At 36.5% G+C, this 26488-nt stretch overlaps 1 protein-coding gene across 1 annotated transcript in view; it reads right to left on the bottom strand.

Moving 5' to 3' along the window:
• Positions 1 to 663: 663 nt before the first annotated feature.
• The window catches only part of LOC308669356 (NACHT, LRR and PYD domains-containing protein 1b allele 5-like), a gene marked incomplete at its 5' end in the record, with an annotated part of 33583 nt that continues 7758 nt past the window's right edge, over positions 664 to 26488 (bottom strand). Inside the window, 14 exons of the mRNA XM_081329992.1 lie at positions 664 to 2125; positions 3754 to 4026; positions 11917 to 11994; positions 13883 to 13936; positions 16164 to 16302; positions 16548 to 16679; positions 17704 to 17954; positions 18043 to 18260; positions 19237 to 19286; positions 19381 to 19424; positions 19526 to 19558; positions 19757 to 19804; positions 23410 to 23430; positions 24432 to 24479. Coding sequence (XP_081186118.1) covers positions 2106 to 2125; positions 3754 to 4026; positions 11917 to 11994; positions 13883 to 13936; positions 16164 to 16302; positions 16548 to 16679; positions 17704 to 17954; positions 18043 to 18260; positions 19237 to 19286; positions 19381 to 19424; positions 19526 to 19558; positions 19757 to 19804; positions 23410 to 23430; positions 24432 to 24479 — 1409 coding nt within the window. The 3' untranslated portion in view covers positions 664 to 2105. The remainder of the gene's footprint in view (positions 2126 to 3753; positions 4027 to 11916; positions 11995 to 13882; positions 13937 to 16163; positions 16303 to 16547; positions 16680 to 17703; positions 17955 to 18042; positions 18261 to 19236; positions 19287 to 19380; positions 19425 to 19525; positions 19559 to 19756; positions 19805 to 23409; positions 23431 to 24431; positions 24480 to 26488) is intronic.

Genomic DNA, 26488 nt, shown 5'->3' with positions numbered 1-26488 from the left:
TTGTCTGAAATGGTATAGGTTTCCTGCCTGAGCAAGGGGTTGGACTAGATTACCTCCAAGCTCCCTTACAACTTATTATTGCTGTTGTTGTTGAATCTGTGGATTTAAAAAGATTGATTTTGTGTTAGTTCAGACTTCACCTACACCTTGCTTTTTAGTTCCTTAGACAAAGTGATTTCCTTTTAGCCTAGGGTTAATTATTTGTCTTCTTGAAAATGGGGCTAATTTCAATTTGGCTAGGTTTAGCATGGCACTCTAATGCCACTCTAATGGCAGAAAGTGAAGAAGAACTAAAGAGCCTCTTGTTGCGGGTGAAGGAGAGTGCAAAACTTGGGTTGAAACTTAACATTAAGAAAACCAAGATCATGGCATCTGGCCCTCTCAATTCCTGGCAAATAGATGGAGAAGAAATGGAGGTAGTGACAGATTTTATTTTCCTGGGCTCCAAGATCGCTGCAGATGGGGACTGTAGCCAAGAAATTAAAAGACGCTTGCTCCTTGGGAGGAAAGCAATGACAAATCTAGACAGCACACTAAAAAGCAGAGACATCACCCTGTCAACAAAAGTGCGTATAGTCAAGGCTATGGTCTTCCCAGTTGCAATGTATGGCAGTGAAAGTTGGACCATAAGAAAGGCTGAGCGCCAAAGAATTGAAGCCTTTGAACTATGGTGCTGGAGAAGACTCCTGCGAGTCCCTTGGACTGCAAGGCGATCAAACTGGTCAGTCCTAGAGGAGATCAACCCTGACTGCTCTTTAGAAGGCCAGATCCTGAAGTTGAAACTCAAATATTTTGGCCACCTAATGAGAAGGAAGGACTCACTGGAGAAGAGCCTAATGCTGGGAAAGATTGAGGACAATAGAAGAAGGGGACGACAGAGAATGAGGTGGCTAGATGGAGTCACTGAGGCAGTAGGCGTGAGCTTAAATGGACTCCAGAAGATGGTAGAGGACAGGAAGGCCTGGAAGAACATTGTACATGGTGTTGCGATGGGTCGGACACGAGTTCGCAGCTAACAACAACAAGCATGGCACTCATCTGTTGAAGAGTGCATAAGGTACTCACAAAATTACAAAATGAGGAACAAGCTAACATTTTCAGGAGAAATATTGGCTAAGTATTTCCTGTATTTTGACAATTGGATTTCATAAGTGCTTCTCCCCTCCCACTAAAACCAAACTGCTATTTAAAACAGGAATTATTTATGCAAATTGGTATCACTCTATATACAAATCCTCTGAAGATCAGCATTTTTTCACAGAAATTTTGAACTGCTTTAATATACTTTTGAAGAAAAAAGCAGGGGATTTCTAAATTTTTTGCCAGCCCTCTAAATAAAAACTATGGAACAAAGTCCATGAGTGATTTAAATACCACAAAAAAAGTAAAATGCATCCAACGTCCCTTCAGTTGCATCTTGCAGAAGAATGTTAGGACAACCATAATATCTTCCAAAAAAACAAATATTGCATTATTAGTTGTCTCACTGAGGAATCCCTAATAAACTTTTGAGGAACTCTTAAGTTTTATTACATTAACTGAAACCAAACATGTTGCAAGGCACCAGAAATTTCATTTCTAAGCATGATAGCCAGAAAATGATCCAAAAGCTACAGTAGGGATAGAATTTAGAATGAGAACATTTGATGAATGTTCTGTAATGAATGCTTCTATTTTGGGGCATGCACAGTTAGAAAGTGCCTTTGCAACACTATGCCAGATTGACGATTTTCATATGTGGGTAGAAAAGAAAGGCAGAAAGTGAAGGTCCCACCTAATCCAAACAAATGAACAAAAAAAAAACTGAAAACATTTTGGGAAAGCACCAGTTCGCCTAGGTGTGATGGAGTTGTTGATTGTGCAAATGTCTCTGGGAACCTGTGAGTAAAATGTAGCGGGAAATGCCTTTACAGAAGTTCACGATTCCCCTCATTTTGCTTCCTTCCCAAACCATATTGAATCCTGAGTTTCAACAATTGGTCCATCATTTTCTTTTGTTAATTTTAAAGTGTTGCTAAGTTCGCAACAAAATTCCTTTTAGGCAACTGGAAAATTTGCAAAAGAATATTCCCAATATTTCTGTTTGAAGTTGTTTCCATATTAACTCATACTTGCGGCAAAAAACCTGGAAAAAAATAAAGTAGTAAAATTAGGCAGTACTTGGAATTTAGGTAAATACAACTGTGTACATGTCAAAAGATTCCCATGTGAGGTCTGCTACTTTGAAATCTCTGTTGAAATGTGTAGAGGCCTACTACAGGTAGTCCTCATTTAGCGACTGCTTTGTTTAGCAACCATTTGCAGTTGCAGCAATTTGACAACCAATCCCTGTATTTTCTCCTTTACGGTTCAATAAAGCAAAAGAATGCTGAAGCAAGCTCATTTCACTTAACAAATACTTCACTTAACTATCAAATTGATAATCCCAATTGTAATCGCTAAGAAAGATTACATATAAATACAGAATGAGTTGAATTTGTTGGGACATAGTACTCAACATTTTCAGAATGGGGAAATCTGTTCTACAGCAACATCCCAGTTACTCATTATAAAAGATGTAGCAAGTTATAAACATCAATACCAAATGGAACAGAAGAGGCTGTTATGATACTGGAGTTAAGCAAGAAAGGTGGCAAATTGGTTTGTCTGATTTTAACATGGAAGTGATCCTAGTTGGGATCAACTGCTATGAGTTCTACATGGGGCTTCTTCTGAAAGACATTCAGAAGCTTCTAATAATTTTGAATATGGTACCAGGCAATATTTCTACCCCAACCATATAATCAGACCCTTTATTAGCTTCCTATTTGCTTTCAGTGAAATTCAAAGTGCTGGCTTTGATCTATAAAATCCTACACAGCTTGACACCAGGACTATCTCCTCCAGCTGGAATTGGGCTTTGCATCCGAAGAGAAACTGCTTTTGGTCCTGCACTATCAAATGGGGAGGAGGAATGAGGCATACCACTATTGTTTCATGGGGGCTGAATCTATGTTAGGAACTTCCTGGTTAATAGTAGACTCTCCCCAAAATGGTTGCTTTTTGGACGATTGTTCTGTAGGTCTACAGTAACTGAAATGGTGCTGATGTATGCATGGGTTTCTTTATTTTATATTGGAGCATTTGTAGGATTTTTTTTTACTTCATTAATATTTTTGTTCTAAATATCCAAGAATAATATGTTTGCAGAGGGAACAAATCAAATAAATGAATTAACAAAGTCTTAAAGGGACGCGGTGGCTCAGGGGGTTAGGACGCTGAGCTTGTCGATCAGAAGATCAGCAGTTTGGCGGGTCGAATCCCGAGTGCCGCGTAGCAGAGTGAGCGCCTGTTACTCGTCCCAGCTTCTGCCAACCTACCAGTTCGAAAGCACGTAAAAAATGCAAGTAGAAAAATAGGGACCACTACGGTGGGGAAGGTAACAGCGTTCCGTGTGCCTTTGGCGTCTAGTCATGCCAGCCACATGACCACGGAGACGTCCTTGGACAAGCGCTGGCTCTTCGGCTTTGAAACGGAGATGAGCACCAGCCCCTAGAGTTGGAAACGACTAGCACGCATGTGCGGGGGAAACTTTACCTTTTTTACCTAAAGGTGAATAAGTTCTTCATATCAACAAGGAGAAATTGGGCACTAATATGACAATATATTCTGTAGGATCAAATTTCTTATGCTGGGTCCTGATTCTGTATTTATAAAAAATAACAAAACAAAAAAAACCTCACAAATTTTTGATTACATAGGATGCAAGGATACCTTTCAGGATTTCTAGCACCTCGTGGGATGCCTGACCATCAAGACATTTATATAAATTATGGGCTGTTCCATTATTCTGTTCAGAATCTCTCCACTTCCGCAGCATCATACATTTATACATATTAACATCTTCTTCCTTTGCCTCAATCTGTTCGATATCTTGCAAGGTCAACTTCAGGCATCCAATACCAATGACTTTCCAGTCTTTACCCATTTTCATTGCAAGAATCATCAGCTCATGATCTGTTAACACGTGATTATTGTTTGTTCCACCTAAATGCATAAAAGCAGAAGTTGGTTATAGGTAGTGATTGCTTTTACTTTGTATATATTAAAGAACCCTGCAGCATGAGGTAAAAATGGCACTGTGATTTGTATGGAAGATTGGATGACATACAAATACCTATGGGGTCCTTCCCATGTACCCTGAAGTAGAAGCAGCTAATAGCTAGTTAGCTATGTTCCATGCTGCATCAAAATTGACGATGACATCTTCATTGGAAATCTTGCTGAGCTCTGATGTTCTCTTTCAACTAGCATATTATTTCCAATGCAGAAATATTATTGTAATAGAGAAGGAATAAAAGATAAAGCTGAAGGGCAAAACATGTCATGGAACAAGCCCAGGAGTTTAAAATCTCCATCAGAGCAGCAGGGTACCTAACAACTGATCCACAGCAGCCCACCAGAGCTTCAGTAACTAAACCAAATAATGAGGTCAGATAAATTTGAGTTTTGAGACAGCACAGAATAAACACAAAGGGTCTGAATATGATGGAAATTTTATTCACTCCCCTATCACATTTTTAAAAAACAAAACATTGACAAAGGCAGGCCAAACGAGGGAAATACCACTTGGATCTGTATCAAATTATATATAAATGTCACTAGAGATCCTCTATGCACTAATGCCATATACAAGTGGCTGTAAGGTTTAATGCTACTTGCTTGCTTTGTTTATATTGCTATTTTTCCTAAAGCCAATTCAAATATGAGTTATGAAAATAACTTTTCTAAATTTGGGAAGTGCAAAACCTTACATCAGTGCCCTAGGGTTAGGTTCATTTTTTTTTCTTTTGACAGATCAAAGACCAACAGGAATCAATAATTTAGCTTCTACATCCTACGTCTCTAATCTAAACCCCTAAAAATGACTTGACATGAGGGATATATCTGTTAAAAACTTGCAAATCATATAGATGTGCATGTCTTCTATCTATTTCTTCCTCCTATTTATAAGTGTCCAGTTAAAAAGAATAAATAAAAATTGAAAATGTGGAGGCAGAAGCATGCTTGACAGGACTAAATTTTGGAATGATTGGAAGTGGCCTGGCAAAAGAACAAGCCAAATCATCCAAAATTATTCTAGGTTCCCTTTGCAAGTGTTGTTTCTCCTGCCCAAGTTTGTGTTTGACTTGGAAACTGCTAAATATTGACCACAGGTTACAGTGAAAAGATCCCTGAATTGATTAAACTATGTCAATTTGAATAGCCCCGGGCAATGACCTGATTCACACAGATATTCTTAAAGCAGACATATGAATGGTAGCCTATTTACCACTTTTTACTGCCACAGATCATGCTATAGTCATAACCAAAGATTGGAATTTAACCATCATTATTCCTATTAAGGGGAAGGAGATCTAATCAAGCTGTTAAGGAAATTTTCAGAAACAGATTCTGTTAATAATCTATTGCTGATATCTCAAGATTAAATTCAGTAATGTAACACTTTATTAGATGAGCAATCAAGCATCAAACAAAACAGTCAGATTTTTATTCTACCCCACTGAGTAAAAAAGGAAAGTCAATTTCCAAGACAGCTCAGTAAGTTGCTTTGGCAGATTTCAAATCAGCAATTGATTTGTTGTTAAGATATGGGTGAATCTTACTGAGTGAAATTAGTGTTGTCAGACAGCTCCTTTTGTTAATTTATCATTTGTGTGGTGATACCCATTCCAGTATTAGAGACAAACTGTCACATAGGATCCATAATAAAAAAAATGCATTGAGCAAGGTTACTTGTTAGTTCCATGATTATTTAACATCTATGCAAATTATTTAATTATATATCTTGCCTTTTCACAGCAGCATTATCACCCTGTAAGGTTGCCTGGCAAAGGACCCTCTTTTTTGCTTTATGAAAATGTTGTTTGTTTTCACAGATATAAGTCAGATTAGGAGTCTGGCTGAACATAAACTGTACTAAAACAAAGATTGTGAAGTATGTCACATGACTGATTAAATACAGATGGCATATTAATAGACAAGCAAGGGACAAGTAGAATGTTATAAACATTGGAATAACTTTTTGTCACCCAAGATTGTAGAGTGAGCAATTGCCATATGCAGCTAATAATGCACAAGACGCTACCTCTGCCACTCTGAGATTTCATCACAGAGCCAGCATTCACTTAGTATTATAACTTTAATGCCCAGGTTTTACTTTACTTTTGCTGTTATCAAGTGCAAAGAATCAGCACCACCCATTAAGTTGAAGCACAGAAAATTTATTCAAGCCTATATGCAAGACTCTAATCCAGGGCTTTTCAACCAGTGGTACGGGTACCACCTGTGGTACATTGGCGCCTGGCAGGTGGTACGCAACCATCCTAGAAAAGTGGTAGCTGGGAAGGGGAATGAGCTGAACCAGTGGCAGCACCGCACAAGCCTGAGTGAGAGACGGCTGGAGCTGCAGGGCTGTCAGGGCTCAGCGGAAGCACCAGGATCAGCGCCAGGATCCAGCTGGAGTTCAGCACTGATCCCGGCACTTCTGCTGAGCCCAGAAGAAGCGCTGATCAGCTGGAATGTTGCAGCATCTCCAGGGTTTTGTGATTTACATTCAGATGCTTGGCAACTGATTCATATTTATGACGGTCACAGTGTCCCAGGGTCATGTGAAGTGACCAAAACCTGCTGCAACCACCCAGCAGACGGGGAGAATTAAAAACCAAACACCCCCCGCACCCCACCCCTGCTGCCAATCCTCAACAGAAATGCTCATAACAATGAAACTCTCGGACAGGAAGAAGAGCGCCTCCAGGCGGGCAGGCAGGTGTCTTGCTCGGCTGTGGCTTGGGGGGGAAATTTTTTCAGTGCCACTGTAACTTTGAACAGTCACTAAGTGAACTGTTGTAAGTCGAGGACTATCTGTACTTCATCACTTTTTTCCTTTTCGGGGGGGGGTCATCAAGTTTTTGACACCTTGCTAGGCGACTGGTGGTACTCGGATACTGCCATATCCTAAAAGTGGTACAATGGGTGAAAAGGTTGAAAAGCCCTGCTCTTATCCACGGCTGTCAAACTCGATTGTGTCACGTGACGTATCATGGCGTATCGCAATGTTTTTTGCCTTTGTGGAGCCGGGGTGGGCGTGGCCTGCACATGGCACATCTGGCCCGTGGGCCGCTAGTTTGACACCTCTGTTCTAATCAATTCAACTTCAACACTAACTTGTCCCCAGATAAGGATGACCATCTTGCTCAAAACACAATCAATACCTTTAGAAGGACACTACACTCATGTAGTTCCTTTTCTAATCACATTCAGAAATTACTTATTAACTCATTTTCAGTATTAGAAACCACTGGATCAACAAATCTGAAAATACCAGGTGAGTTTCTTCAATTCTTAATGAAAGAAAAATTTTACTACAAGCTTAGGAACTTTAAAAAAAATGAAATAAACAGCAAAAAGACTTTGATTTTAGAAAGTTATAAATGGATTAAGGATCCAGATAAATTTGACACACTAGTTTAGAATTACTTTTAAGAATCCTATTTGTGGGAAAGTTGACATGTTTTAAATATAAAAGAGATAAACCATTTCAAAAGATGGGCACTAGAGGGAACCAAAGGCTTTAACTTAAAGCAGAAGCATCTCTAAAACTGACTAAACAGTTACAGAATGATGCAAAATATTATAACATTGAAAATGCTGAAGGATAATTTTGAAAAATGGAATCAGAAGTTATAATAAAATTATATACGGGTTGAGCTCCGGACGGCGCCCGATCTTCGCTCCTTTCGCCGCGATCTGAAAACATACCTGTTCGAACAAGCCGGCCTGGCCTGAGGGGGGATTGGTGGGGTTTTTACTATCATTTTATTGGGGTTTTATTAATGTATTTATTGTTTTTTATGGGCATGTATTTAATTACTTTTTAATTTTTGTAGCTTTGTGTTTTATTCTTGCCCTGTACACCGCCCTGAGTCCTTCGGGAGAAGGGCGGTATAGAAATATTAATAAATTAATTAATTAAAATTAAATTAAAAAATTAATAGCAGTGTTTGCTTTTATGGATAGACTTCTATGGATAAAGGTTGAGAGGTATGCTGGAGGTATATCACTAGAAAGTATAAAAGAAAGATCTCACAAGCCAGACAGATCTCAATGAAGGAGCCAGACTAAGAGTATCAAGAAACCCACTAATCATGACGAAAGTACAACAACAACAACAACAAAAAAGAATCCCATACCAGCTTGGTGATCCTATGGGGTAACAAGGACCACGCAGTTACTGTCCCTGGGCAAAAAGTGCTGAAAAGTGAGTTACAGAATTAGAAAAAGACCTGGTGACTTCTCTGCAAAAAAAAATTGCCAAGAAAATTCTACGGAAAGGATCTGAACCGATGCCCAATGATAGGACAAAAGGAATACCAGTTGCTGAGGCAGCCAGTGGCAGAAACAAATGTTTGTGTTGTATTAAGACAGGGTAAAATAGATATTGCCAAATGTGAGATGATCAGATTGTAAATTAATCTTCTTGGTGTCCGTTAGCTACATTAGTCGAACAACGGCTTTTCCCAGTCTTGAGGACTTCACTGTCTATTATTCAGGACATGATACTAGGAAAACAAATTGAATAGCATTTTTGTAAGCAAGTAATTTGTTAGAGCAGGGGAAAACTTCTCAACTATCAGTGACAAAATTATGACCCTCAGAATTTGTGCCAAGACCCTCAAAATCACAATTGCCCAAGTCTATGCCCCAATGACTGCTTCAACAGAGCTTGAAATAGAGGGCTTTTATGCCATGGTCCATGAAACAAGTGCCCTGAGAAAAACATAGTTCACATCCTGGGTGACTTTAATGCAAAAGTTGGCAAACAAGTTGAAACAGGCAGCGCCTCCAAAGAAGTTTGATGTCCCCAAAATCCCTACTACATATGCAATAGAAGTGAAAAACAGGTTTGAACTACTGAACTCTGCCGAGAAGACACCTCATGAACTGTGGGAGGAAACTCAATCAACTATTATTGGAATTGCAGAAAAACACATACCACACAAGAAACCAGAGAAAAAGTGAAAGTGGCTCTCAGATGAAACCATAAAATAGCTGAGGAAAGAAAAGCAGCCAAGGTAAGCAGGCAAATGGAAAAAGAAAGAAGATTGAATACAGTTTTCCAGAGGGCAGCAAAAAAAGGATAATGAAGTTTACTGGAATGAGCGATGTAAACAGCTTGAAGCAGACCACGTGAAGAGGAATGCATTTATGCAAGTCAAAAAGATCCAAGCACCTTTTATTGCTCGTAAAGGCATCACTAAAAAGAAGCAAAGGAAAGAACTGTCCAACCAACAAGGCATCAAGAAGGGAATGCGAGAATATACAGAAGAGATGAACGTAGGTCGCAAAGAGGCTGACAAGGAAAGAAAATCATAAAAAGAACTCACCACCCTTGAGGAAGAGATATGGGTGAAGAACCATCTGCCGAACAACAAGCTTCAAAGTGCTGACACTACAGTATCTCTGCAGAATTACTGAGACCTGTACCACCCAGAGTCATTAGACACCTGTGCCAGACAATCTGGGAAACCAGTGCATGACCAAGGATTGAAAAACAGGGTTCATTCCACTGCCCAAAAAAGTATGACTCTAATTATCGCACAATTGCTGTCATCCTTCACAACAGCAAGGTTCTACTTAAAAAATATACAACAATGCCTAGACCAACCATCAAAAGGGAATTACCAGATGTCTAAACCGGCTTCCAAAGTGGTTGTGGCACCCACAACTATATTGCAAATCTGTGCTGGATCATGGAAATATCTTGTGTACATCAAAGGTTCATTTATGTGTGCTTTATCGACTGCAAGAAAGCTTTTGATTATGTTGATCATGAGAAGCTATGGAGAGCCCTACAAGACCTGGGGGTACGAGCACATTTGATCAAGTTGGTGCAATCACTGTACACAAATCAGAAAGTCATTGAGCAAATACCATATGGAGACCCTGATTAGTTTAAGATAGAGAAAGGAATGGGACAAGGTTGCATTCTCTCCCCTTTCTTATTCAACCTGCATGCTGAAATGATCATGAGGAAGCTAGCTCTTGAAGAATCAAAAATTGGGGTAATGATTGGTGGAAGAAATATCAACAATCTTCAATATGCTGATAATACAACTCTTGTCTCAGAAACCAAAGAAAGCCTGGAACATCTAATCAAGAAAATCAAAGAAGAAAGTGAGAATTTTGATCTCTTTCTGAACTTCTAAAGACCGAGCTCTTGACTACTGCGAAGAAGGGAAACATCAAAATAGAAATTGAAGGTGAAGTGATAGAATATGTGGAAAAATTCACTTTTCTAGGACCGCAGAGAAGAATGAGCACAGAAATAAGATGTCAATTGCAAGTCGATTGCAGTGTGTCGCAGAGCAATGATGAACCTGAGCCAAAGATGGAAAAGCAAGGATATCAGCCTGGCAACCAAATGTAATTAGTTCACTTTGTTGTGTTCCCTAAGCTACCTACGGTTGTGAAAGTTGGACCTTAAAAGAAAATTGATTTGTTTGAGCTGTGGTGCTGGAGAAAGCTCCCACATATTCCTTGGATTAAGGTGATTAACAAGCAAGTATTGGAGCACATAACACCAGACATGTCACTAGAAGGCAAAAATCACAAAACTGCTTCTCACTCATTTTGGCCATGTCATGCAGGGAATTCACTGGAGAACGCAACTATGTTTGGATATGTTAGTAGTAAAAGGAAATCAGGCTATCAAAGAACATGGTGGCTGGACCATATCAAAGCTGACACCAAACAGAGCATAGAAGAGCTCAAAGGAAGATGTGGGGAGATCTGGCCCATAGAATCACCAAGAATTGGAGTCAAATGAATAGATAACATCATCATGGATAAAATGTGTACAAAAGATGCTTTAGAATAAATGGCAGAAGAGCAACAAGTTTTATTTGATAAGATAGAGTGAGAGACAACAGTGAAAATAATCAGGCCACAACTATGAATATAAATGACAGACTACAAAGAGTTATGGAATGTAGTAAGGAGCCCACATATAGGGGGGTGGGGGGGGGTATTCTAGGGGAGTAAGAGGCAACTCAGACCAGGTGTTATGTTTGAGAGAAAAAAGGTAAAGACAGCTTTTCCCTGATAATTCGCAGAGTATATTTTAGAGTCCTCAGTCTGGCAAGATTTTGTCTATAGGTGTGAAACAATAAAGAACTCAACTTGGAAGAATCATCACATCTAATTCTTGGTTTGCGGCCAGAGAACAAGAATGACATGGAAAGATGTTTCAGTGGACATACAAAATAAATTGGCTTAAAAAAATCAAAAGGGAATCATAAATAATAAACCAAGAGAGTGACCAGATATTTATTTATGTTATATTTACAGATATGAATATACCAAAGATTAAGATTGTTATAAATAAAAGGAAGGACTATAAAATTGGCTTATTTGATCAAGTTTAACATAAATATTGGTATTTCTCACAATCCTTAATGGACTTTTACTGACATAAGGACTGAAATGATGATGCTTTATGGATTTGTTTATAGATAGAGATGGGGCATGGGATAAAGAGATTATTGGTTGTACATTAGGAGGAGAAAAATTACTAAAATTGTTTATACTTGTTATGATGAGGGTTGAAACTCAATTCTTTATTTCATATACTAATGAAAGCTGTCTCTGCTATAATTCATTTAAAAGCATCAAAGTAACAGAAATCAAAGATCTCCCTCTTGTGGACATTTACAAATACATTACTATTACATAAAAACAAGGATTAAAATTGATCACATATGCATTCAATCGTTACATTTCCATAGTTCAGATTGTTAATCCTATTTAAAATGCATCATTTCACAATATGGAAAAACGAAAAGTCACTTTTTTAAAAAAAGTACACGAAATATTTACCTGAAATGTCTACCATTTTTTGTCGCTTACAGCAAAGTTCATCTTTAAGTTTGGTGGTAGCTTTTCGTTTTCCAACACCTAAAGCATGGAAGGCAAAAAACAAAACAACAACAGGGAATCAAAGTGTACAGTCTTTCATGCTTTCTAAACATATGTACCATCCCAAGACCCTTAAGTGAAACTGTCCTTTGTTCTCAATCCCACACATACCCCATCACAAACTAACTTCAAAGTAATTTTCCAAAGCAGCTATTTCAAGCGATGAGAACTGCAACTAAAGTGACTGAGAATCAGCCAATATCTGAAGAAATGTAAGTGCTGCCTATTCAGAGGGAACACTACCACAGCTAGGGATGTGAAACCAGTGGTGCCCTGAATGATGCTAGGCTTCAACCAGCATCAGTCCACTTAACATGTTGGCATCAAAACAAATGCCCTGAAATTTAAATTCTCTGAAATTAAAGCAGAGGTCCTAGGTGCAGAGGTTAGGATGGTATTAATGCACACAAACCCTGACACTGGAACACTTGAATGTATCTGGCTATAGACATAGAGAGATTTAAAAGTATAGAAATATTGGGCTTCAAGTGAAGATATTTTGGGTGCAATGGTCTATTTGTAGTGGGTTGTTTCCACTACATAATAGGTATGTCAACCTTACAGTTGATGGCTATTGTATGTATAAAGCCTCTGCCTTGAATTTGGTTGGGACAATTCTATGAAAAAAAGATATGCCTTTGTAAAAAATTGGTGTTGGATTATATTTTAGCCCCAAACATGCTTTTCTGACCAGTTTTAACTGGTGATCACCATCTTTTCCCCTAAACATCGTTTGTCTGCCTCCTACACCTTTCATAAAACATTAATAAAACATTAAGGACACCATAGCTGGATTATATATTTTTTCTTAAGATAGAACACAAGGTTAACAAAAGCATTATTATAATGCTGAGTTGTGCTTCAGCAATGTTTATAAGGGACGCGGTGGCTCAGTGGGTTAGGACGCTGAGCTTGTCAATCAGAAGGTCGGCAGTTTGGCGGGTCGAATCCCGAGGGCCGCATAACAGAGCGCCTGTTACTCGTCCCAGCTTCTGCCAACCTAGCAGTTCGAAAGCACGTAAAAAATGCAAGTAGAAAAATAGGGACCACTACGGTGGGAAGGTAACAGCGTTCCGTGCTCCTTTGGCGTCTAGTCATGCCAGCCACATGACCACAGAGATGTCCTCGGACAAACGCTGCCTCTTCGGCTTTGAAATGGAGATGAGCACCGGCCCCTAGAGTTGGAAATGACTAGCACGCATGTGCGGGGGAACCTTTACCTAATAATGTGTTCTGTTCCAGCCTACAACCAGCCCTGCAGAAATGTCAGGGACAACCCCTTTGTTATATTCAATAGGCTGGAATTAAGCCAACCAAATTTATTTGCAAAAACTAAACAAAACAGTTCAAAACAGAGTAAAACAAATACAGACCGAGACTATATCAGAAGTTCTGCAAACGGTTGCCTTCAGCAACCAGCACCTCCCACACATTTCCCTTTTAAACAACAGTCTCAGGGCGTGGCTTCTCTTTGCCTCCTCCCGAGGTGCCTCATTGATTTTCTTTGTTCACTTCTGCTTGTCTGCCTCCTGCTTCGAGCGTCCTTGAACAAAGCCAGCTGTGGATCGTCTTCGTCTAAACTTTCAGGTTCACACAGCTGGGTCTGAGGAGGAACAAGACGGGAGGGGCCTGGCTGAGAGCTCTGCGATGCATCTGCAACCAAAGGCTCTCCAAACCCCTCCTCCTCCTCCTCCTCCTCAGAATTGTCCGATTCAGCTGCCGAAACCACAGGCTGACGCTGAATCACAACATAATGTTTATAGTTGCAAAGACACATGAATGCTCCCATCTGAGAAGTAATAGAAAAGTGAATGTAAAGATATGGTATACAAAACCAATTTTAAGCAGATCTGTTCCAAACACTTACAGTTAAAAGATTTTTCCTGCTCATTATCATTCTGGTTATGTAGAGTCCAATCGGCTATTCAATACAAAAAAAAAGCATGTGGTAAAGTAATTTGCAATACTGATTAAAGAATGACATAATTAAAGAATGATATAAATAATGCAGGTCAAATAGGCATTTACTGTACAAATAAGTTTATTTTATAGCTTTTAAAAATATATGACCTACATCTTCAAAGAATTTCATAAAGCAGAAACTAATCAAGCAAATATACATAAAAGTTGAGTTTCCTACTACTCAAAAACACCTAGTTAAAACAGAAACATCTAGTTATTGAGGGTCAACTGCCCTGTATCTGATAGAAAAGGAAAAGGACAAAATACATAATGTTTCTTATGTCCTAAGAATACATGAAATTTTACTTCAACCATTGCAGAAAAGAAGAAAGTCAAGGTAATTTTGCTACAGTACCTACAATGTCAAGGATGCAAGAAACCTTTGGTAAATGCAATGAACCTGAGCAAAGGAAAAAGGAGGGCCCATTTTTCATTTTGCAGTAAGTTTTTAAATCACAAGAGAAATCAATTTCCTTGAATTGTAAAGCATATGAAGAGAACTGGAAAAGAAACAGAAGGAACTATTTTCTGTACAAAAAAAAACTGCTTGATTTTTTTCTTTGCTCCTCCTCCAATAAAACTCAGGCAAACTAGTGTTTGTGTCTTTCATTACTCTGATTTTTCTGCACATTCTAGAACTCAGTGAAGAAGGAAGGAAGGGATCAGTATCAGCCAAAAATAAAGAAAGTTTTAAAAATTAAATTACAATTTCTAGACTTGCTTTTGTAATTGTCCCAATGGAGAGCTTCTATCACCTCACATGGGAAGCTTTTTCAAATGCTTGAAATGAAGTGTACATAGTCACTTTTCAAAAAAAAAAAGTGATCCTTCTGGGGATGCAGATTTCTGGTTCACAATCAGCTAAATTGTCCGAAACTCATCGTTAGTAAAGATTTTCCTGCAAATGTAAATTCGCTACTACTGCTGAGGGGAAATAAGATATTATTTCTTAATCTTTATATGGTGGGGACGAGAATGTATGAAACCTTCCATGACATTTCCCTTCCTTAATTTTGCCCAGGAGCAATCAGGAAAGATCAGAATCTTGTTTCATTGTTTCCCAAGGATTACATCTCAGCTGTAAGAAATCTGGAATTACAGTACATCAGATAAATAAAAACGAAGCACACAGGCCAAATATTCATGATATCAAATAAAATCATTGCATCTGACTTCAGTCAGCATTTCACATATAATAAATAAGAAAACACCATTTTTTTCATGGAGCTTGAATTTGCTATTAATTTATTAATTCTAAAAATGTATACAGTATGCCATTCAAAGATTTGAATAAACAGAAATATTTTAAGACAACTCCTAAACTGAAAAAACGAGTGGGCCAGCCTCAAATCTATCTGCAAGTTGTTCCACTACAATTAAGACAGAATTAACTGTTAAGATTACAGCCAGTCATTCCAAAATAGTGAAGGTCTAAGACCATATGATAGACTGTAAAAGTTAAAGTTCTTTGTGTTGTGTTAAGTACTTTGTGTCCAGTCATTCCAAAATAGTGAAGGCCCCGAGTCCTTCGGGAGAGGGGCGGTATATAAATCCAAATAATAAATAAGACCATATGATAGACTGTAAAAGTTAAAGTGCTTTGTGTTGTGTTAAGTACTTTGTGTCCTAGCCAGTAAAGACAGAATTTATTTAAATGAACTTTCCATAGATTATCTATGACTGATGGTCAATCACTTAAAAATAGCTATGCCCCACAATGATAATCCTATCTAAAATTAGAAAGAAAATAATACTACATTCAAATAAAAGCAGGTGTTCGTATTCGCAATTGCTGCAAAGGCTTTTCCATGAACCAAGCCACAGACATATTAAAATGATCAAAGGATAGCTTGGTAACCACATAAAACAGCAAACACAGCATAATACAGGCAGACTTTATCGTTGCCTTAATTTTCCCTCACCTTGTGTAGTTACATAAAATCCCCAAACTAATTTTTCGTATGACAAATTTAAAAATATTTATGTTTATTCTGTAGATTTTTTTTGTAGGAGCTTTAGAATTAGAAGCTGATTTTAGTTAGAAAAATAAATCAAACCCAAAGTAACTTAAAGTGCACAAATTCTCACTGTAGGCAAATTTATTAATTGCAATTCATTATTAAATGTTTAATTAAAATGTCTAGATCCATGCAGCATACACTGGATTGTGCTCAATATATGCTTACATTCTCTGAGCTTTGCCTTCCACACAACTTCCTCAGACTCCAAATCCACCAAAGATAACATAAGTTCCATCGGCTGTTCTAAATATACCTCAAAGAAAGGCTTCTCTGCCAGGGTGGAGTCATCTCCAAACTGAATTTCCTAGAAAAGGGATATTGAAATATAAAAAAAGTCTGCTTGCTGTGACAAAATACTTTTCTTCTTTAAAGTATTCTTCTTTATGAATGAATAAAGCATTTTGCTGTACATGTCATTATGGTAGCAAAGGCTAGATCTCACTTAAAATAACAACTGCCCTAAAATTGGAAGTGCAAATGGTGACATTTTCATGTTTCACAAACTCTACATATGTTGACAAACCAATTATCAAAGAAGAAGAAACATACCTCAGGGGTTATGTCAGCTTCTGGATCACTAGTTAATCTGTATTTCTTTCCATTTTGCAGTAATTTATGACAAGGAGGTTTCTCAATTTTAATGAATTTATTAAGAGATCGTCTTACAGTTTTGGATATATCCTAAAAATTAAGCCAAACCTCTTTAAAATTGTCCATATAAAATTGTAATCTTAATAATAGACATATTAGATATACATTTTATCAACCTATTTCAATCTAAAAAGGGGCTAGATTATCTGCTCAGTATTTTAAATTCATTCATTATATTATATCCTCATTTTGTGTTCATTTGTTTTATTAGAAAGAGATTGCACTTTCCCAGTTGTGAGCATGTATGTAGGAACCCTAGAAATGTTATGCAGAACTGGTTATATTGAGGATATGTATTCTAGAAATGTTATGTTCAGAGATATATAAGAGCCAATGTGGTCTCATGGTTAAGGTAACAGGCTAGAAACCATGAGACTTTGAGTTCTAGTCAAGCCCTAGCTATGAAAGCCAGCTGGATGACTTTGAGCTAATAACTCTCTTTCAGCCCTTTTTCACCTCACAAAGCTGTTGTGGGGAGAAGAGGAAGGTGTGTTTGATATGTTTGCTGCCTTGAGTTATTTATAAAATTAATAAAGGAGGGATAGAAATAAATAGATATAAACATAGCAATTAATTTAATTGTCTGCCTAGCCTTTGTTGAGCAAATTTTTTTACTACTTTATTTTATTTTAGGTTAGAGACCAAACCTTTAAAAGTACATTCAAAGCATATTAAAAGCATATGGAGTTGAATATTATATATATATATATATATATATATATATATATATATATATATATATATATATATATATATATATATATATATATATATATATAACACAAATTCAAACAGTAAAATGATAAAATAATGATAAGCAGCAAAGCATAAAATTTCATTGGAAATGGCATTTCTGTCTCCTAAATATCACTCAGCTGATCCAGATTGAGATGAGTTTCAACCCACTGAATTGCAATGGCAAGGGAGTCAAACCGAGTCACTTTCTTAGAACTTTTTATTAAGTACCCACTAGAAAGAATTTTATAGTCACAGCTTTTAACAAGGATGAAGAGTTTATTTTCCAATATTTGTTTTTTTAAAAAGTTGATCTTACCTTTATAAATGAATTGTTATTTGTAGCTATATACACACGGAATTTCAAGGAAGGATGATTGTTGATAACTTTATATAAAATGACTACCCCATGATAATAAACTGGATCATATCTCTCAATTACTGGTCCAACTGGAGACAGTGAGCTCACGTGCCATTTGACATGTGTGGTTGAATGATCAATGGAGCCTTCAAATTCTGGACCGTTCTTTTTGAAATGGAATACTTTGAAGGCCTTCTCAGACAAATGATCTGCACACAAATTCCAAAATGTTAGAACTTTCTAAAGAATGTGCCACAATACATAAATATATGAGATAGTACTTACAATGAATCTTACCATTCAGGCAGAGGGTGTGTGGAAACTGAATGGAAGTAAGAACAGAAGAAGTACATTTGATATCAAATATAGGGCCCACAACAATCCACGGATCTTTAACATAAGCAGCATATTTGGTCCAAGACAAAACTGAATATTCAATGGTGACAGCTCTGGTTACTTCAAAAATTAACCCTGTCGCTGTACATTCAAAAGTTCCTTCACCGTCCAACTTCAAGCTAAACAAATGACATACAAAAGATAACTGTCAGTCTATAATATCATCAAATGATAGTTAACATTTTTTTATCTTTCTAAATAAATATGGAATATTGGTGCTTAGCATAATTCTTCTGCCTATGAGCAGTAAGATACTTTTAAAATGTTTTAAAGTTGTTGTCCTGCAAACCATTCCTTAACAATACAAAAAGATGAAAATCACAAATGTTATATTTGTTATATACCCTTAGCAAACAGATCATTAGCTATTAATATAATTAGAAGTATTAATATCATATATTAATTAATATCATATATTAATATCATATGATATAGCCTAGCTCAGTAATAAAAAGGCTATTTTTATATCCCGGAGTACACTAATTTTATTGATTTTTATAATAAATATATATATAATTAGCATGCATAATATAATTAGTAGAATTAGTGTACATGATAGTACTAGCCACTTACACTATGTTTCTTACACTTCACATAATGATAATAAATGTATTTTAATGTCTTTTAATTAGTAACAGTAAGCTAAAATTCATAATTTCCATCTTCTATGAAGTGGACTTCCTTTTCATAATTCCAGAATAAACAATACTCTGAACTATATGAAGTCATAGACAGACAGATAGACATAGATATATAGATATGTAACTTATATATAGATATATCCTAAAATGCCTAAAACAGTATGCTAGAAGAATAAGGTATATATAGCAATTTTATATGAATGTTCTTGATTTTATAATTATCAACCAATAACTTTCCTTCATTTTTTTCCTATTCCATCAAAATACTTGAGCAATGAAGTGAATATGTAGAATTAGCAGCAGATCCTCTCAGATCCTTTACTAATTGATAGCATGCATATATAAATTTGGACCTGCACAATTATATACATGTAAACATAAAAAAGAAAACAATTCCAGTAATGTTTCCAATAATAATAACAACAACAATAACAATATAACAACAATAAATTACCAAAACTGTCCTTTCAGAAATCTTCTGGGAGTGACTTGTTCATGTTGCTTCTTTATATTTAAAAGGGAAAAAAATAAATTATTGAAATATCAGTGGTACCTTTATGAAATAAGATTTAAGGCAACTTGAAATTTTCAAACCTACTTTTTGGATTATGCAATGTTTACAGCATTGCTGGATGTTAACTTCTAAAATGAAACAATAGAACAAAATTATATTTTTTAAAACATAAAACTTTTTAACATTGCAACATATACTATGTTCTAAGGATCAATACCAGATTCACCACCATTCTGTAACTCTTTTTCTTCTGGTTTTTCAGCTGTAAAGCAAACAAAAAAATAAATCATAAACTGAACCAGATAGGAATTTTAAAATTGCTATCAAAACACTTGAACGATCCGTGTCGTTTTAGATCTCCCATCCCTGTTTAATTAATTAATTAATTAACTTTAATTCATTGCCTGTGCTCCATTTTCCAGAACTCTGGACAATATTGCAAAATATACAGTGTTTGTACCTGATTCGCTACAATATAGCTGTAACTCTTTCTCTTCTAGTTCCTCAACTGTAAAAAATAATAATAAAGTGAATCATAAACTGAATCAGTTAGGATTTTTTAAATCGTTATCAAAATGTAACCTGTAAACAATTCCTGTAATTTGAGGTCATATCAAATTAACAATCTGCACCCTGTTGCATTGTATTTTAATTAACTGCCTGTGCTTTATTTTCCAGAATTCTGGCAATCTCAATATTTTCATATTGTTTTAGGGCAACAGAAAATACTTCTCACATGATATAATCAAGCTACACAACTTGCTATGCTATCATATGAGAGTCATCACATTAAACCAGCTACAGAAATGAACATGGTGCTAGATTTTCACAGCTATTAGCGATGACAGCTTGTTAAATGTTCCTTACTCATCAGCCAATGCCTGCTATCCTGGATAAACCACTAGTGCAAAGTTACTATTAAGGAACTCACTTGTAAGCTTGCTGGAAGCATAAGACTTGACTGCTAAAAAAAAACAGAATATTGAACTGGGAAGATAATTAACCTGACCTAACAGAAATTTTATATTCCTATACATTCAGTTTTCTATAGCTTTTGGACATTCCAGTCCACCTATTACAGCTGATGAAAATTAAGAATTTTAATCCAAATGTGACTTCTGTTATGAGAGATAAGGTTGGCATTCACCACTGACCATTCTAGTTAATTCACCTTAAATTCCTCAAAACTCTTTTTCGAAAATGACTCAGATCATATACTCAGTATCATTTCATTATTATCAGGTTTTCACCATGAAACTATCAGAAAAAAATAATCAAATTAGGTTTTTAGATATCTTAACATATTCATACGAATTATAAAGTACTACTGAAGGGAATGCAAATTAAAGAGAAATGGAAAAATGCAAAACAATGGAGCAGCAGGCATCTAAGAAGTCTATTGAACATTGATCAATAGTGGAGAAAAATAGAAAAGAATGTTTACATAAACAAGATAAATAAATACAGCAAGATATGCAGTCCTTGACTTATGACCACAATTGACCCCAAAGTTTCCATTGCTAAGCAAAATAGATGTTAAGTGAGTTGTGCTCCATTTTACGACCTTTTTCACCACAGTTATTAAGTGAATCATTACAATTGTTAATTGAATCATACAGTTGTCAAACAAATCTGGCTTCCCCCATTGACTTTGGTTGTCAGAAGCCAGTTGGGAAGGATACAAATGGTGATTACATACCTCCAGATCACTGCAACTGTCATAAATACATGCCAGCTGCCAAGCACCCAAATTTTGATCACATGACCATGGGGATGCCGCAACAGTTACAACTGTTAAAACCGGTTGTAAGTCATTTTTTCCCATTGTTGTTGAAAATTTCAATGGTCACTAAAATGAATGGTTGTAAGTTGAGAACTACCAGTATATGTCAGAACACTGCATATGCTCATAATTGGTGGGATGCAAGCAACAATAAAGTGACTTTCAAGGTAGACATTATATTAGAGATCCTAGTTTGAAGGAAAATTTGAGCATATTTGCAGTAAAATTAGACTTTGCTTGCTCCAAATATGCAAAAAGTAACAGATAGTGTCTTTACCATTTATAAGAAATGCTGCATATGGAAGTAAAACATACATAAGAATAAATGGAATGCTTTGCAAATGATTCAAAACTAATCAGACAAGGATGTGTGATGTACTCTTAATATCTTTATTATATTTATTGCAATTTCAAGTTATGCATACAGAGCCTTGGTGGAGCAGTGGGCTAATGCCTCCTTAAGTAACACCAGCTGCCTGCAATTAGTGCAGTTTCGCATCCCACCAGGCTCAAGGTTGACTCAGCCTTCCATCCTTCCGAGGTAGGTAAAATGAGGACCCAGATTGTTGGGGGCAATAAGCTGACTTTGTAATAATGCCGCTTTGGGGGGGGGGGGGCGAAAGCCCTAATAAGCAGGCATATACATAGAATGAAGGCTATTGCTAAGCACATTGATTTGTGCTTAGATTGTAAGCCGCCCTGAGTCTTCGGAGAAGGATGGGATATAAATGGGATTAAAATAAAAAAATTTTTAAAAATGGTTAAAAAAAGGTAATATGATTCATTTTGAAGCCATGGTCAAGTGTTTAGTACACATGGGGAAATCAATGGGGTGATTTTGAAGCATGCAAATACTAGCAGATTGCTAGCGGGTCTGTTTCAAGGAATTAATGTTTCTTGAAACAGTCGAAATACAGTAAGAGGAAGGGGAAGAATAGGAAAACATCTGTTAATTATTCTTTCTGCCAAAGGAGGTGTTACAAAATACCAGACTGAGGGATCCTTTTTTTTGCATCTGCTATACTTTAAAAACTGAATCTGTAAACAACTGCATATACTATGCAAGTAAATATGCATTCAAATTTGGCAAAATATCTCCTTTTTAGTTTGTACTCTGCAGACACTGGGTCAGCTCCTGCTCTGTTAAAGCAGGCATGCCAAACCCGCAACATCACGCAACAACTTTTTCCCCATTGCCGGCAATGGGGTGGGCGTGGTTTTGGCGTGATGCATCCGGCCCATGGGGCGGCAGTTTGACATGCCTGTGTTAAAGATACACAAACCACAAAAGTGCCTAAACGTTTGCATGTTAAGTCATTTCCTGTAACTTTTTCACTTTAGTCTGGACTCTTTTTTTAGTTGCCAAGAATACTACAGGCAAAAGATATTTGATCCTAAAAATTATAAGTCAAACATCACACATTTGCAATGATACTGGTTTCTATTCGTATGATTAAAGAACAAGAGCCTATCTGATTAAAATCAAGTCTCTGGTAATTCAGAATGCTACTTACAACATTGCCTCCCTCAGCTTTTCTAACCTGATGCAGTTCTGAGTAGAGGCACAAAGGACTTGACATACGAGTAGTCCTCAACTTACAACTGATTGCTTAGTAATCATTCAAAGTTACAATGGATCTCACCAGGGATACTTACAACTTGGTTCTGAAGATCTGACAGCCACCTCCTATCCTGCAACACCGGCACTAGGCAAATAGTCCACATTTTTGGCCATGTGCAGCATCCCACAGACATTTTGTGACTTTTCTTTGCCATTTTTTGGGCAAAACTGGCATTTGCTTTCAGGGTTTGGGCAAAAACACCCCTAGTGAACAACTGGTTCACTTAACAATTGCTTTATGACTAATGTGTTCACTTAACAAGTGCCACAAAAAAGATCGGTCACATCATAACTCACTTTAGGTTCATCACGACTGTAATGAATATGTTCCTTTACGGTCATAAGTTGAGGACTACCGCTAGTATCTTCTTCACTCTCTGGCAATCCGAGTACAGTATGAGAACTCCATCTAGCTATTATACTTATTACTATTTAATCAATTTAACTATAATTTCCTCAATTATTATTCTGAGGAAGAATAGCACTTCTGCGATAGTAGGATACTTTTTGAAGTTTTAACTATAATGAGCAAATACCATACCTTGGTCATTGTTAACTGATTTCAAATTATCTTATGACCTTCTTAATAACATAAACAGCCAAATAATTTGCTTTCATTTCTAAGTATCTTCCTGCGATCTTGCAGAGCAATTCTGTTAGAGCTTTCTCACACAAAAACTACAACTAACGATCAATAAAGGATACCCACGTGGTTCATTTTCATTTGTCTCTGCAAATAAAAAGGGTGACATGGTGAGACAGAAAGATTTGTTGTCCTGTTAACTTTTTGGATTACTTGTTTGTTAGGCATAAATATTAAAACATGTGCACAAAGCTATATTTGTTATTCAGAGACAGACACCATTTCCTTCAATTCTTTTCCTGACCATCCTGTTTTGCCACTTTTCCTGCCAATCTCAAGGGACCTGTTCTCATGGCACCTCTGGCGGAGTCCTTGTGAACATATATTATGTTTGAGATAGAAAACTGTTTGCTGAGATAAAATATCACTCGCCATGGCAACAACATATATCAAGGAGAGCAGAAAAGTAATGAAAAGACTAAAAGGCAAAGAGCTGATTTACATACAGGTAGCCCTTGACTTACAACAGTTCATTTAGTGATCGTACAGAGTTACAAAGGCACTGAAAAAAGTGACCTATGACCTTACACTTACAACCATCGCAGCATCCCTGTGCTCACGCAATCAAAATTTGGACACTTGGCAGCTGACATGTATTTATGGCAGTTGCAGCATCCCTAGGTCATGTGATCCCCTTTTGTGACCTTCTGACAAGCAAAGTCAGTGAGGAAGTCAAATTCACTTAACAACCATATTGCCAACCTAACAATTGCAGTGATTCACTTAACAACTGGGTAAGCCAAGTCGTGAAATCAGGCAAAACTCACTTAATTTTCTTGCTTAGCGATGGAAATTTTGGATTCAGTTGTGGTCATAAGGCAAGGACTACCTGTACAGAAATACTGGCTGCAGTTCAACATTTAAGATATTAAAATAGGACAAGTTCTATTCACTTCCTTCTTCTTGCCTTCTTCTGTTTTTCAACTGTCCCTCCAAATGGTCAGGAGGAAGAATTCTATGTTAATTAAACATATTCAGTTCCTTAGGAATCGTTTGAAAGAAGATTTTCTTCTTTAAGGTTCCCCCCTCCCCATAAAATTACCAATTAATTATTGATATTCATGAAATGTAGCTGCATAATTACTGACCAGACTCGCTTCCGGAGCTCTCTGAGTCACTGTTGGAACTGTCGTTACCTTCATAAAATAAAAATGTATTTTGTCTTAGTAACAGTTAAACAATTACGTAAATTAAAATGATACCACTGAATGTAACATTTGCTCAATCTAGTTCTGACTTTAGAAGAAAATGGTACTGTATGTAGGAAAAATGATGACTTTTCCTATTTGTACAAACTCTTATAAGATCATATTCAAGATTCCTTAGTGACCCACTATAATTTGGACAGTGCAACCTATATTTTACTTGCTCATTATGTTTAAGGTAAACTGCATCCTAGACTAAATGTAATGATATAGACATTGTTAAAGAAAACAGCACCTGAAGATCAACTTGTGATTGAGATTACACCATGTGGGAATGGAAGATTTGACCCTTCTTTCAAGAACTACAATTACATGAAACAAAAATATCTATGCATCAATATTGGACATAGGTTCTATTACTTTAAAAAAATATTAATAATTTTGCATCACTTTTAGTTAAGACCTTAGCTGGATGGTGTAATTATGCTATGGAAAAAGCTTTGTATGGGATTTTGTTCAAAATTAAATCACTCAGTGTTTTTTCCTCCCTCTGCTCCAATTTGTTTGGATGAAGTCCAAATGAGGACTTATGTCATACTAAAACTAAATATATATATATTATCTGCCAGAAGTTTTCAACAGCCATTATTATTAGGAAGATAATTTATTTTCCTGTGCAATTTTCTCAATTTATTTTCTTGTGCAAAATCTTCATTTTTATTGTTACAGATTTAACTATGTAATTTAACTATGTAAATATCCATTGTCTCCCAAGGTCACAAAGGGTCACAAACTCCCTATTTTTTTTGTTTGTTTGCTATGGATTCTTTCCAGCTACAAATGCATTGCTGGTATGGAGCTAAGAACTACAGCATAAGCCTAAAATTGCATTTTCAAGTTTAAAGAACAAAGAATACCACTGCCAAAATGGAGTAAAGTACGCTAAAATCCATTTGCTGCAGCCCTCCTTCCCCTCCCCCAAATATTAAATGCAGTTTTCAGTCTCTATAACAATGTCTAGCCCTTCCTAAAATAAGGGAAAATTACAGCAATCTTGTGAAAATATTTTTAAAAATATTTTAGGGTGATAATTTGTGATCCCTTTCACAAAAATGAAACATACATTGGTCATTTTTATGTTTCATTTGTACATTGGTTGATCAACTTTTAATGCAGAACTGGCCAGGCCTTCATCTTAATCAACAGGTGGCAGAGATCATTTGAAAACATTTCCCAAGACATTATGGGAAAGAATTGAGAGCCTCAGACAAAAATGAGTGTGTATATATATATATATATATGGCAAACAGACTGGAAGGGCAACAAATGTAAAAACAAGAGCCACAGAATTTGATTGTCACATCAAAAAGTTTTTTAAAAGTAACAAGAGAATCAAGAGAAACTCAAAGAGAATGGCATTTTTTTTTAAAAAAAAGTATTACATAAGATAACAATCATAATTCAGAGAGAAGGAATAGTACAAGATATTTTATTTTCAAAATGGAATAACTGGTTTGAAGGAAACTAGGTGGCTTAAGCCAGACTGTAGTAATTGATTTGGAGGAAGGAAGTTAACAATTTCTGCCCAATTTACTCATCCAATGAAACCATGAAAATCTGTTTTGACTAATTGGAGATACACTTTAAAGAACGTAATACTTTCCCTTCAGGGGAAAGGAGCAATCAATAAAAATACCTTACCTCCTCTCCTAGAGGTCAGCATGTTATGAACCAAGGGAAGCCCTATCATTATGCAAAATGAAGCAATCAGCATAACAGTGACTGTTAAGTACGTAGCATTTCTTTAAGAATTGCTGCTGATAAAAAGTTTGGAAACGCAAATCATCTACTTTGCATATCTCCAACTTGATCTGCCACTCATAGATCTAGTGAAAAACTTACTCCAATAGAAGAGAACATAGGCAGTTTAAGGTTGAACTGTAGAGGTTTTGGTGCTCTGTAAGCTTGGTTACTATGTGAAGTAGACAACAAGTTCACAG

The sequence above is a fragment of the Vipera berus genome, assembly GCF_964194415.1.
Source record: "Vipera berus genome assembly, chromosome: 5".
NCBI classification, from domain to species: domain Eukaryota; kingdom Metazoa; phylum Chordata; class Lepidosauria; order Squamata; family Viperidae; genus Vipera; species Vipera berus.
The sequence above is the reverse complement of the archived record's forward strand: the minus strand, read 5'-3'. Positions and strand labels throughout refer to the sequence as shown.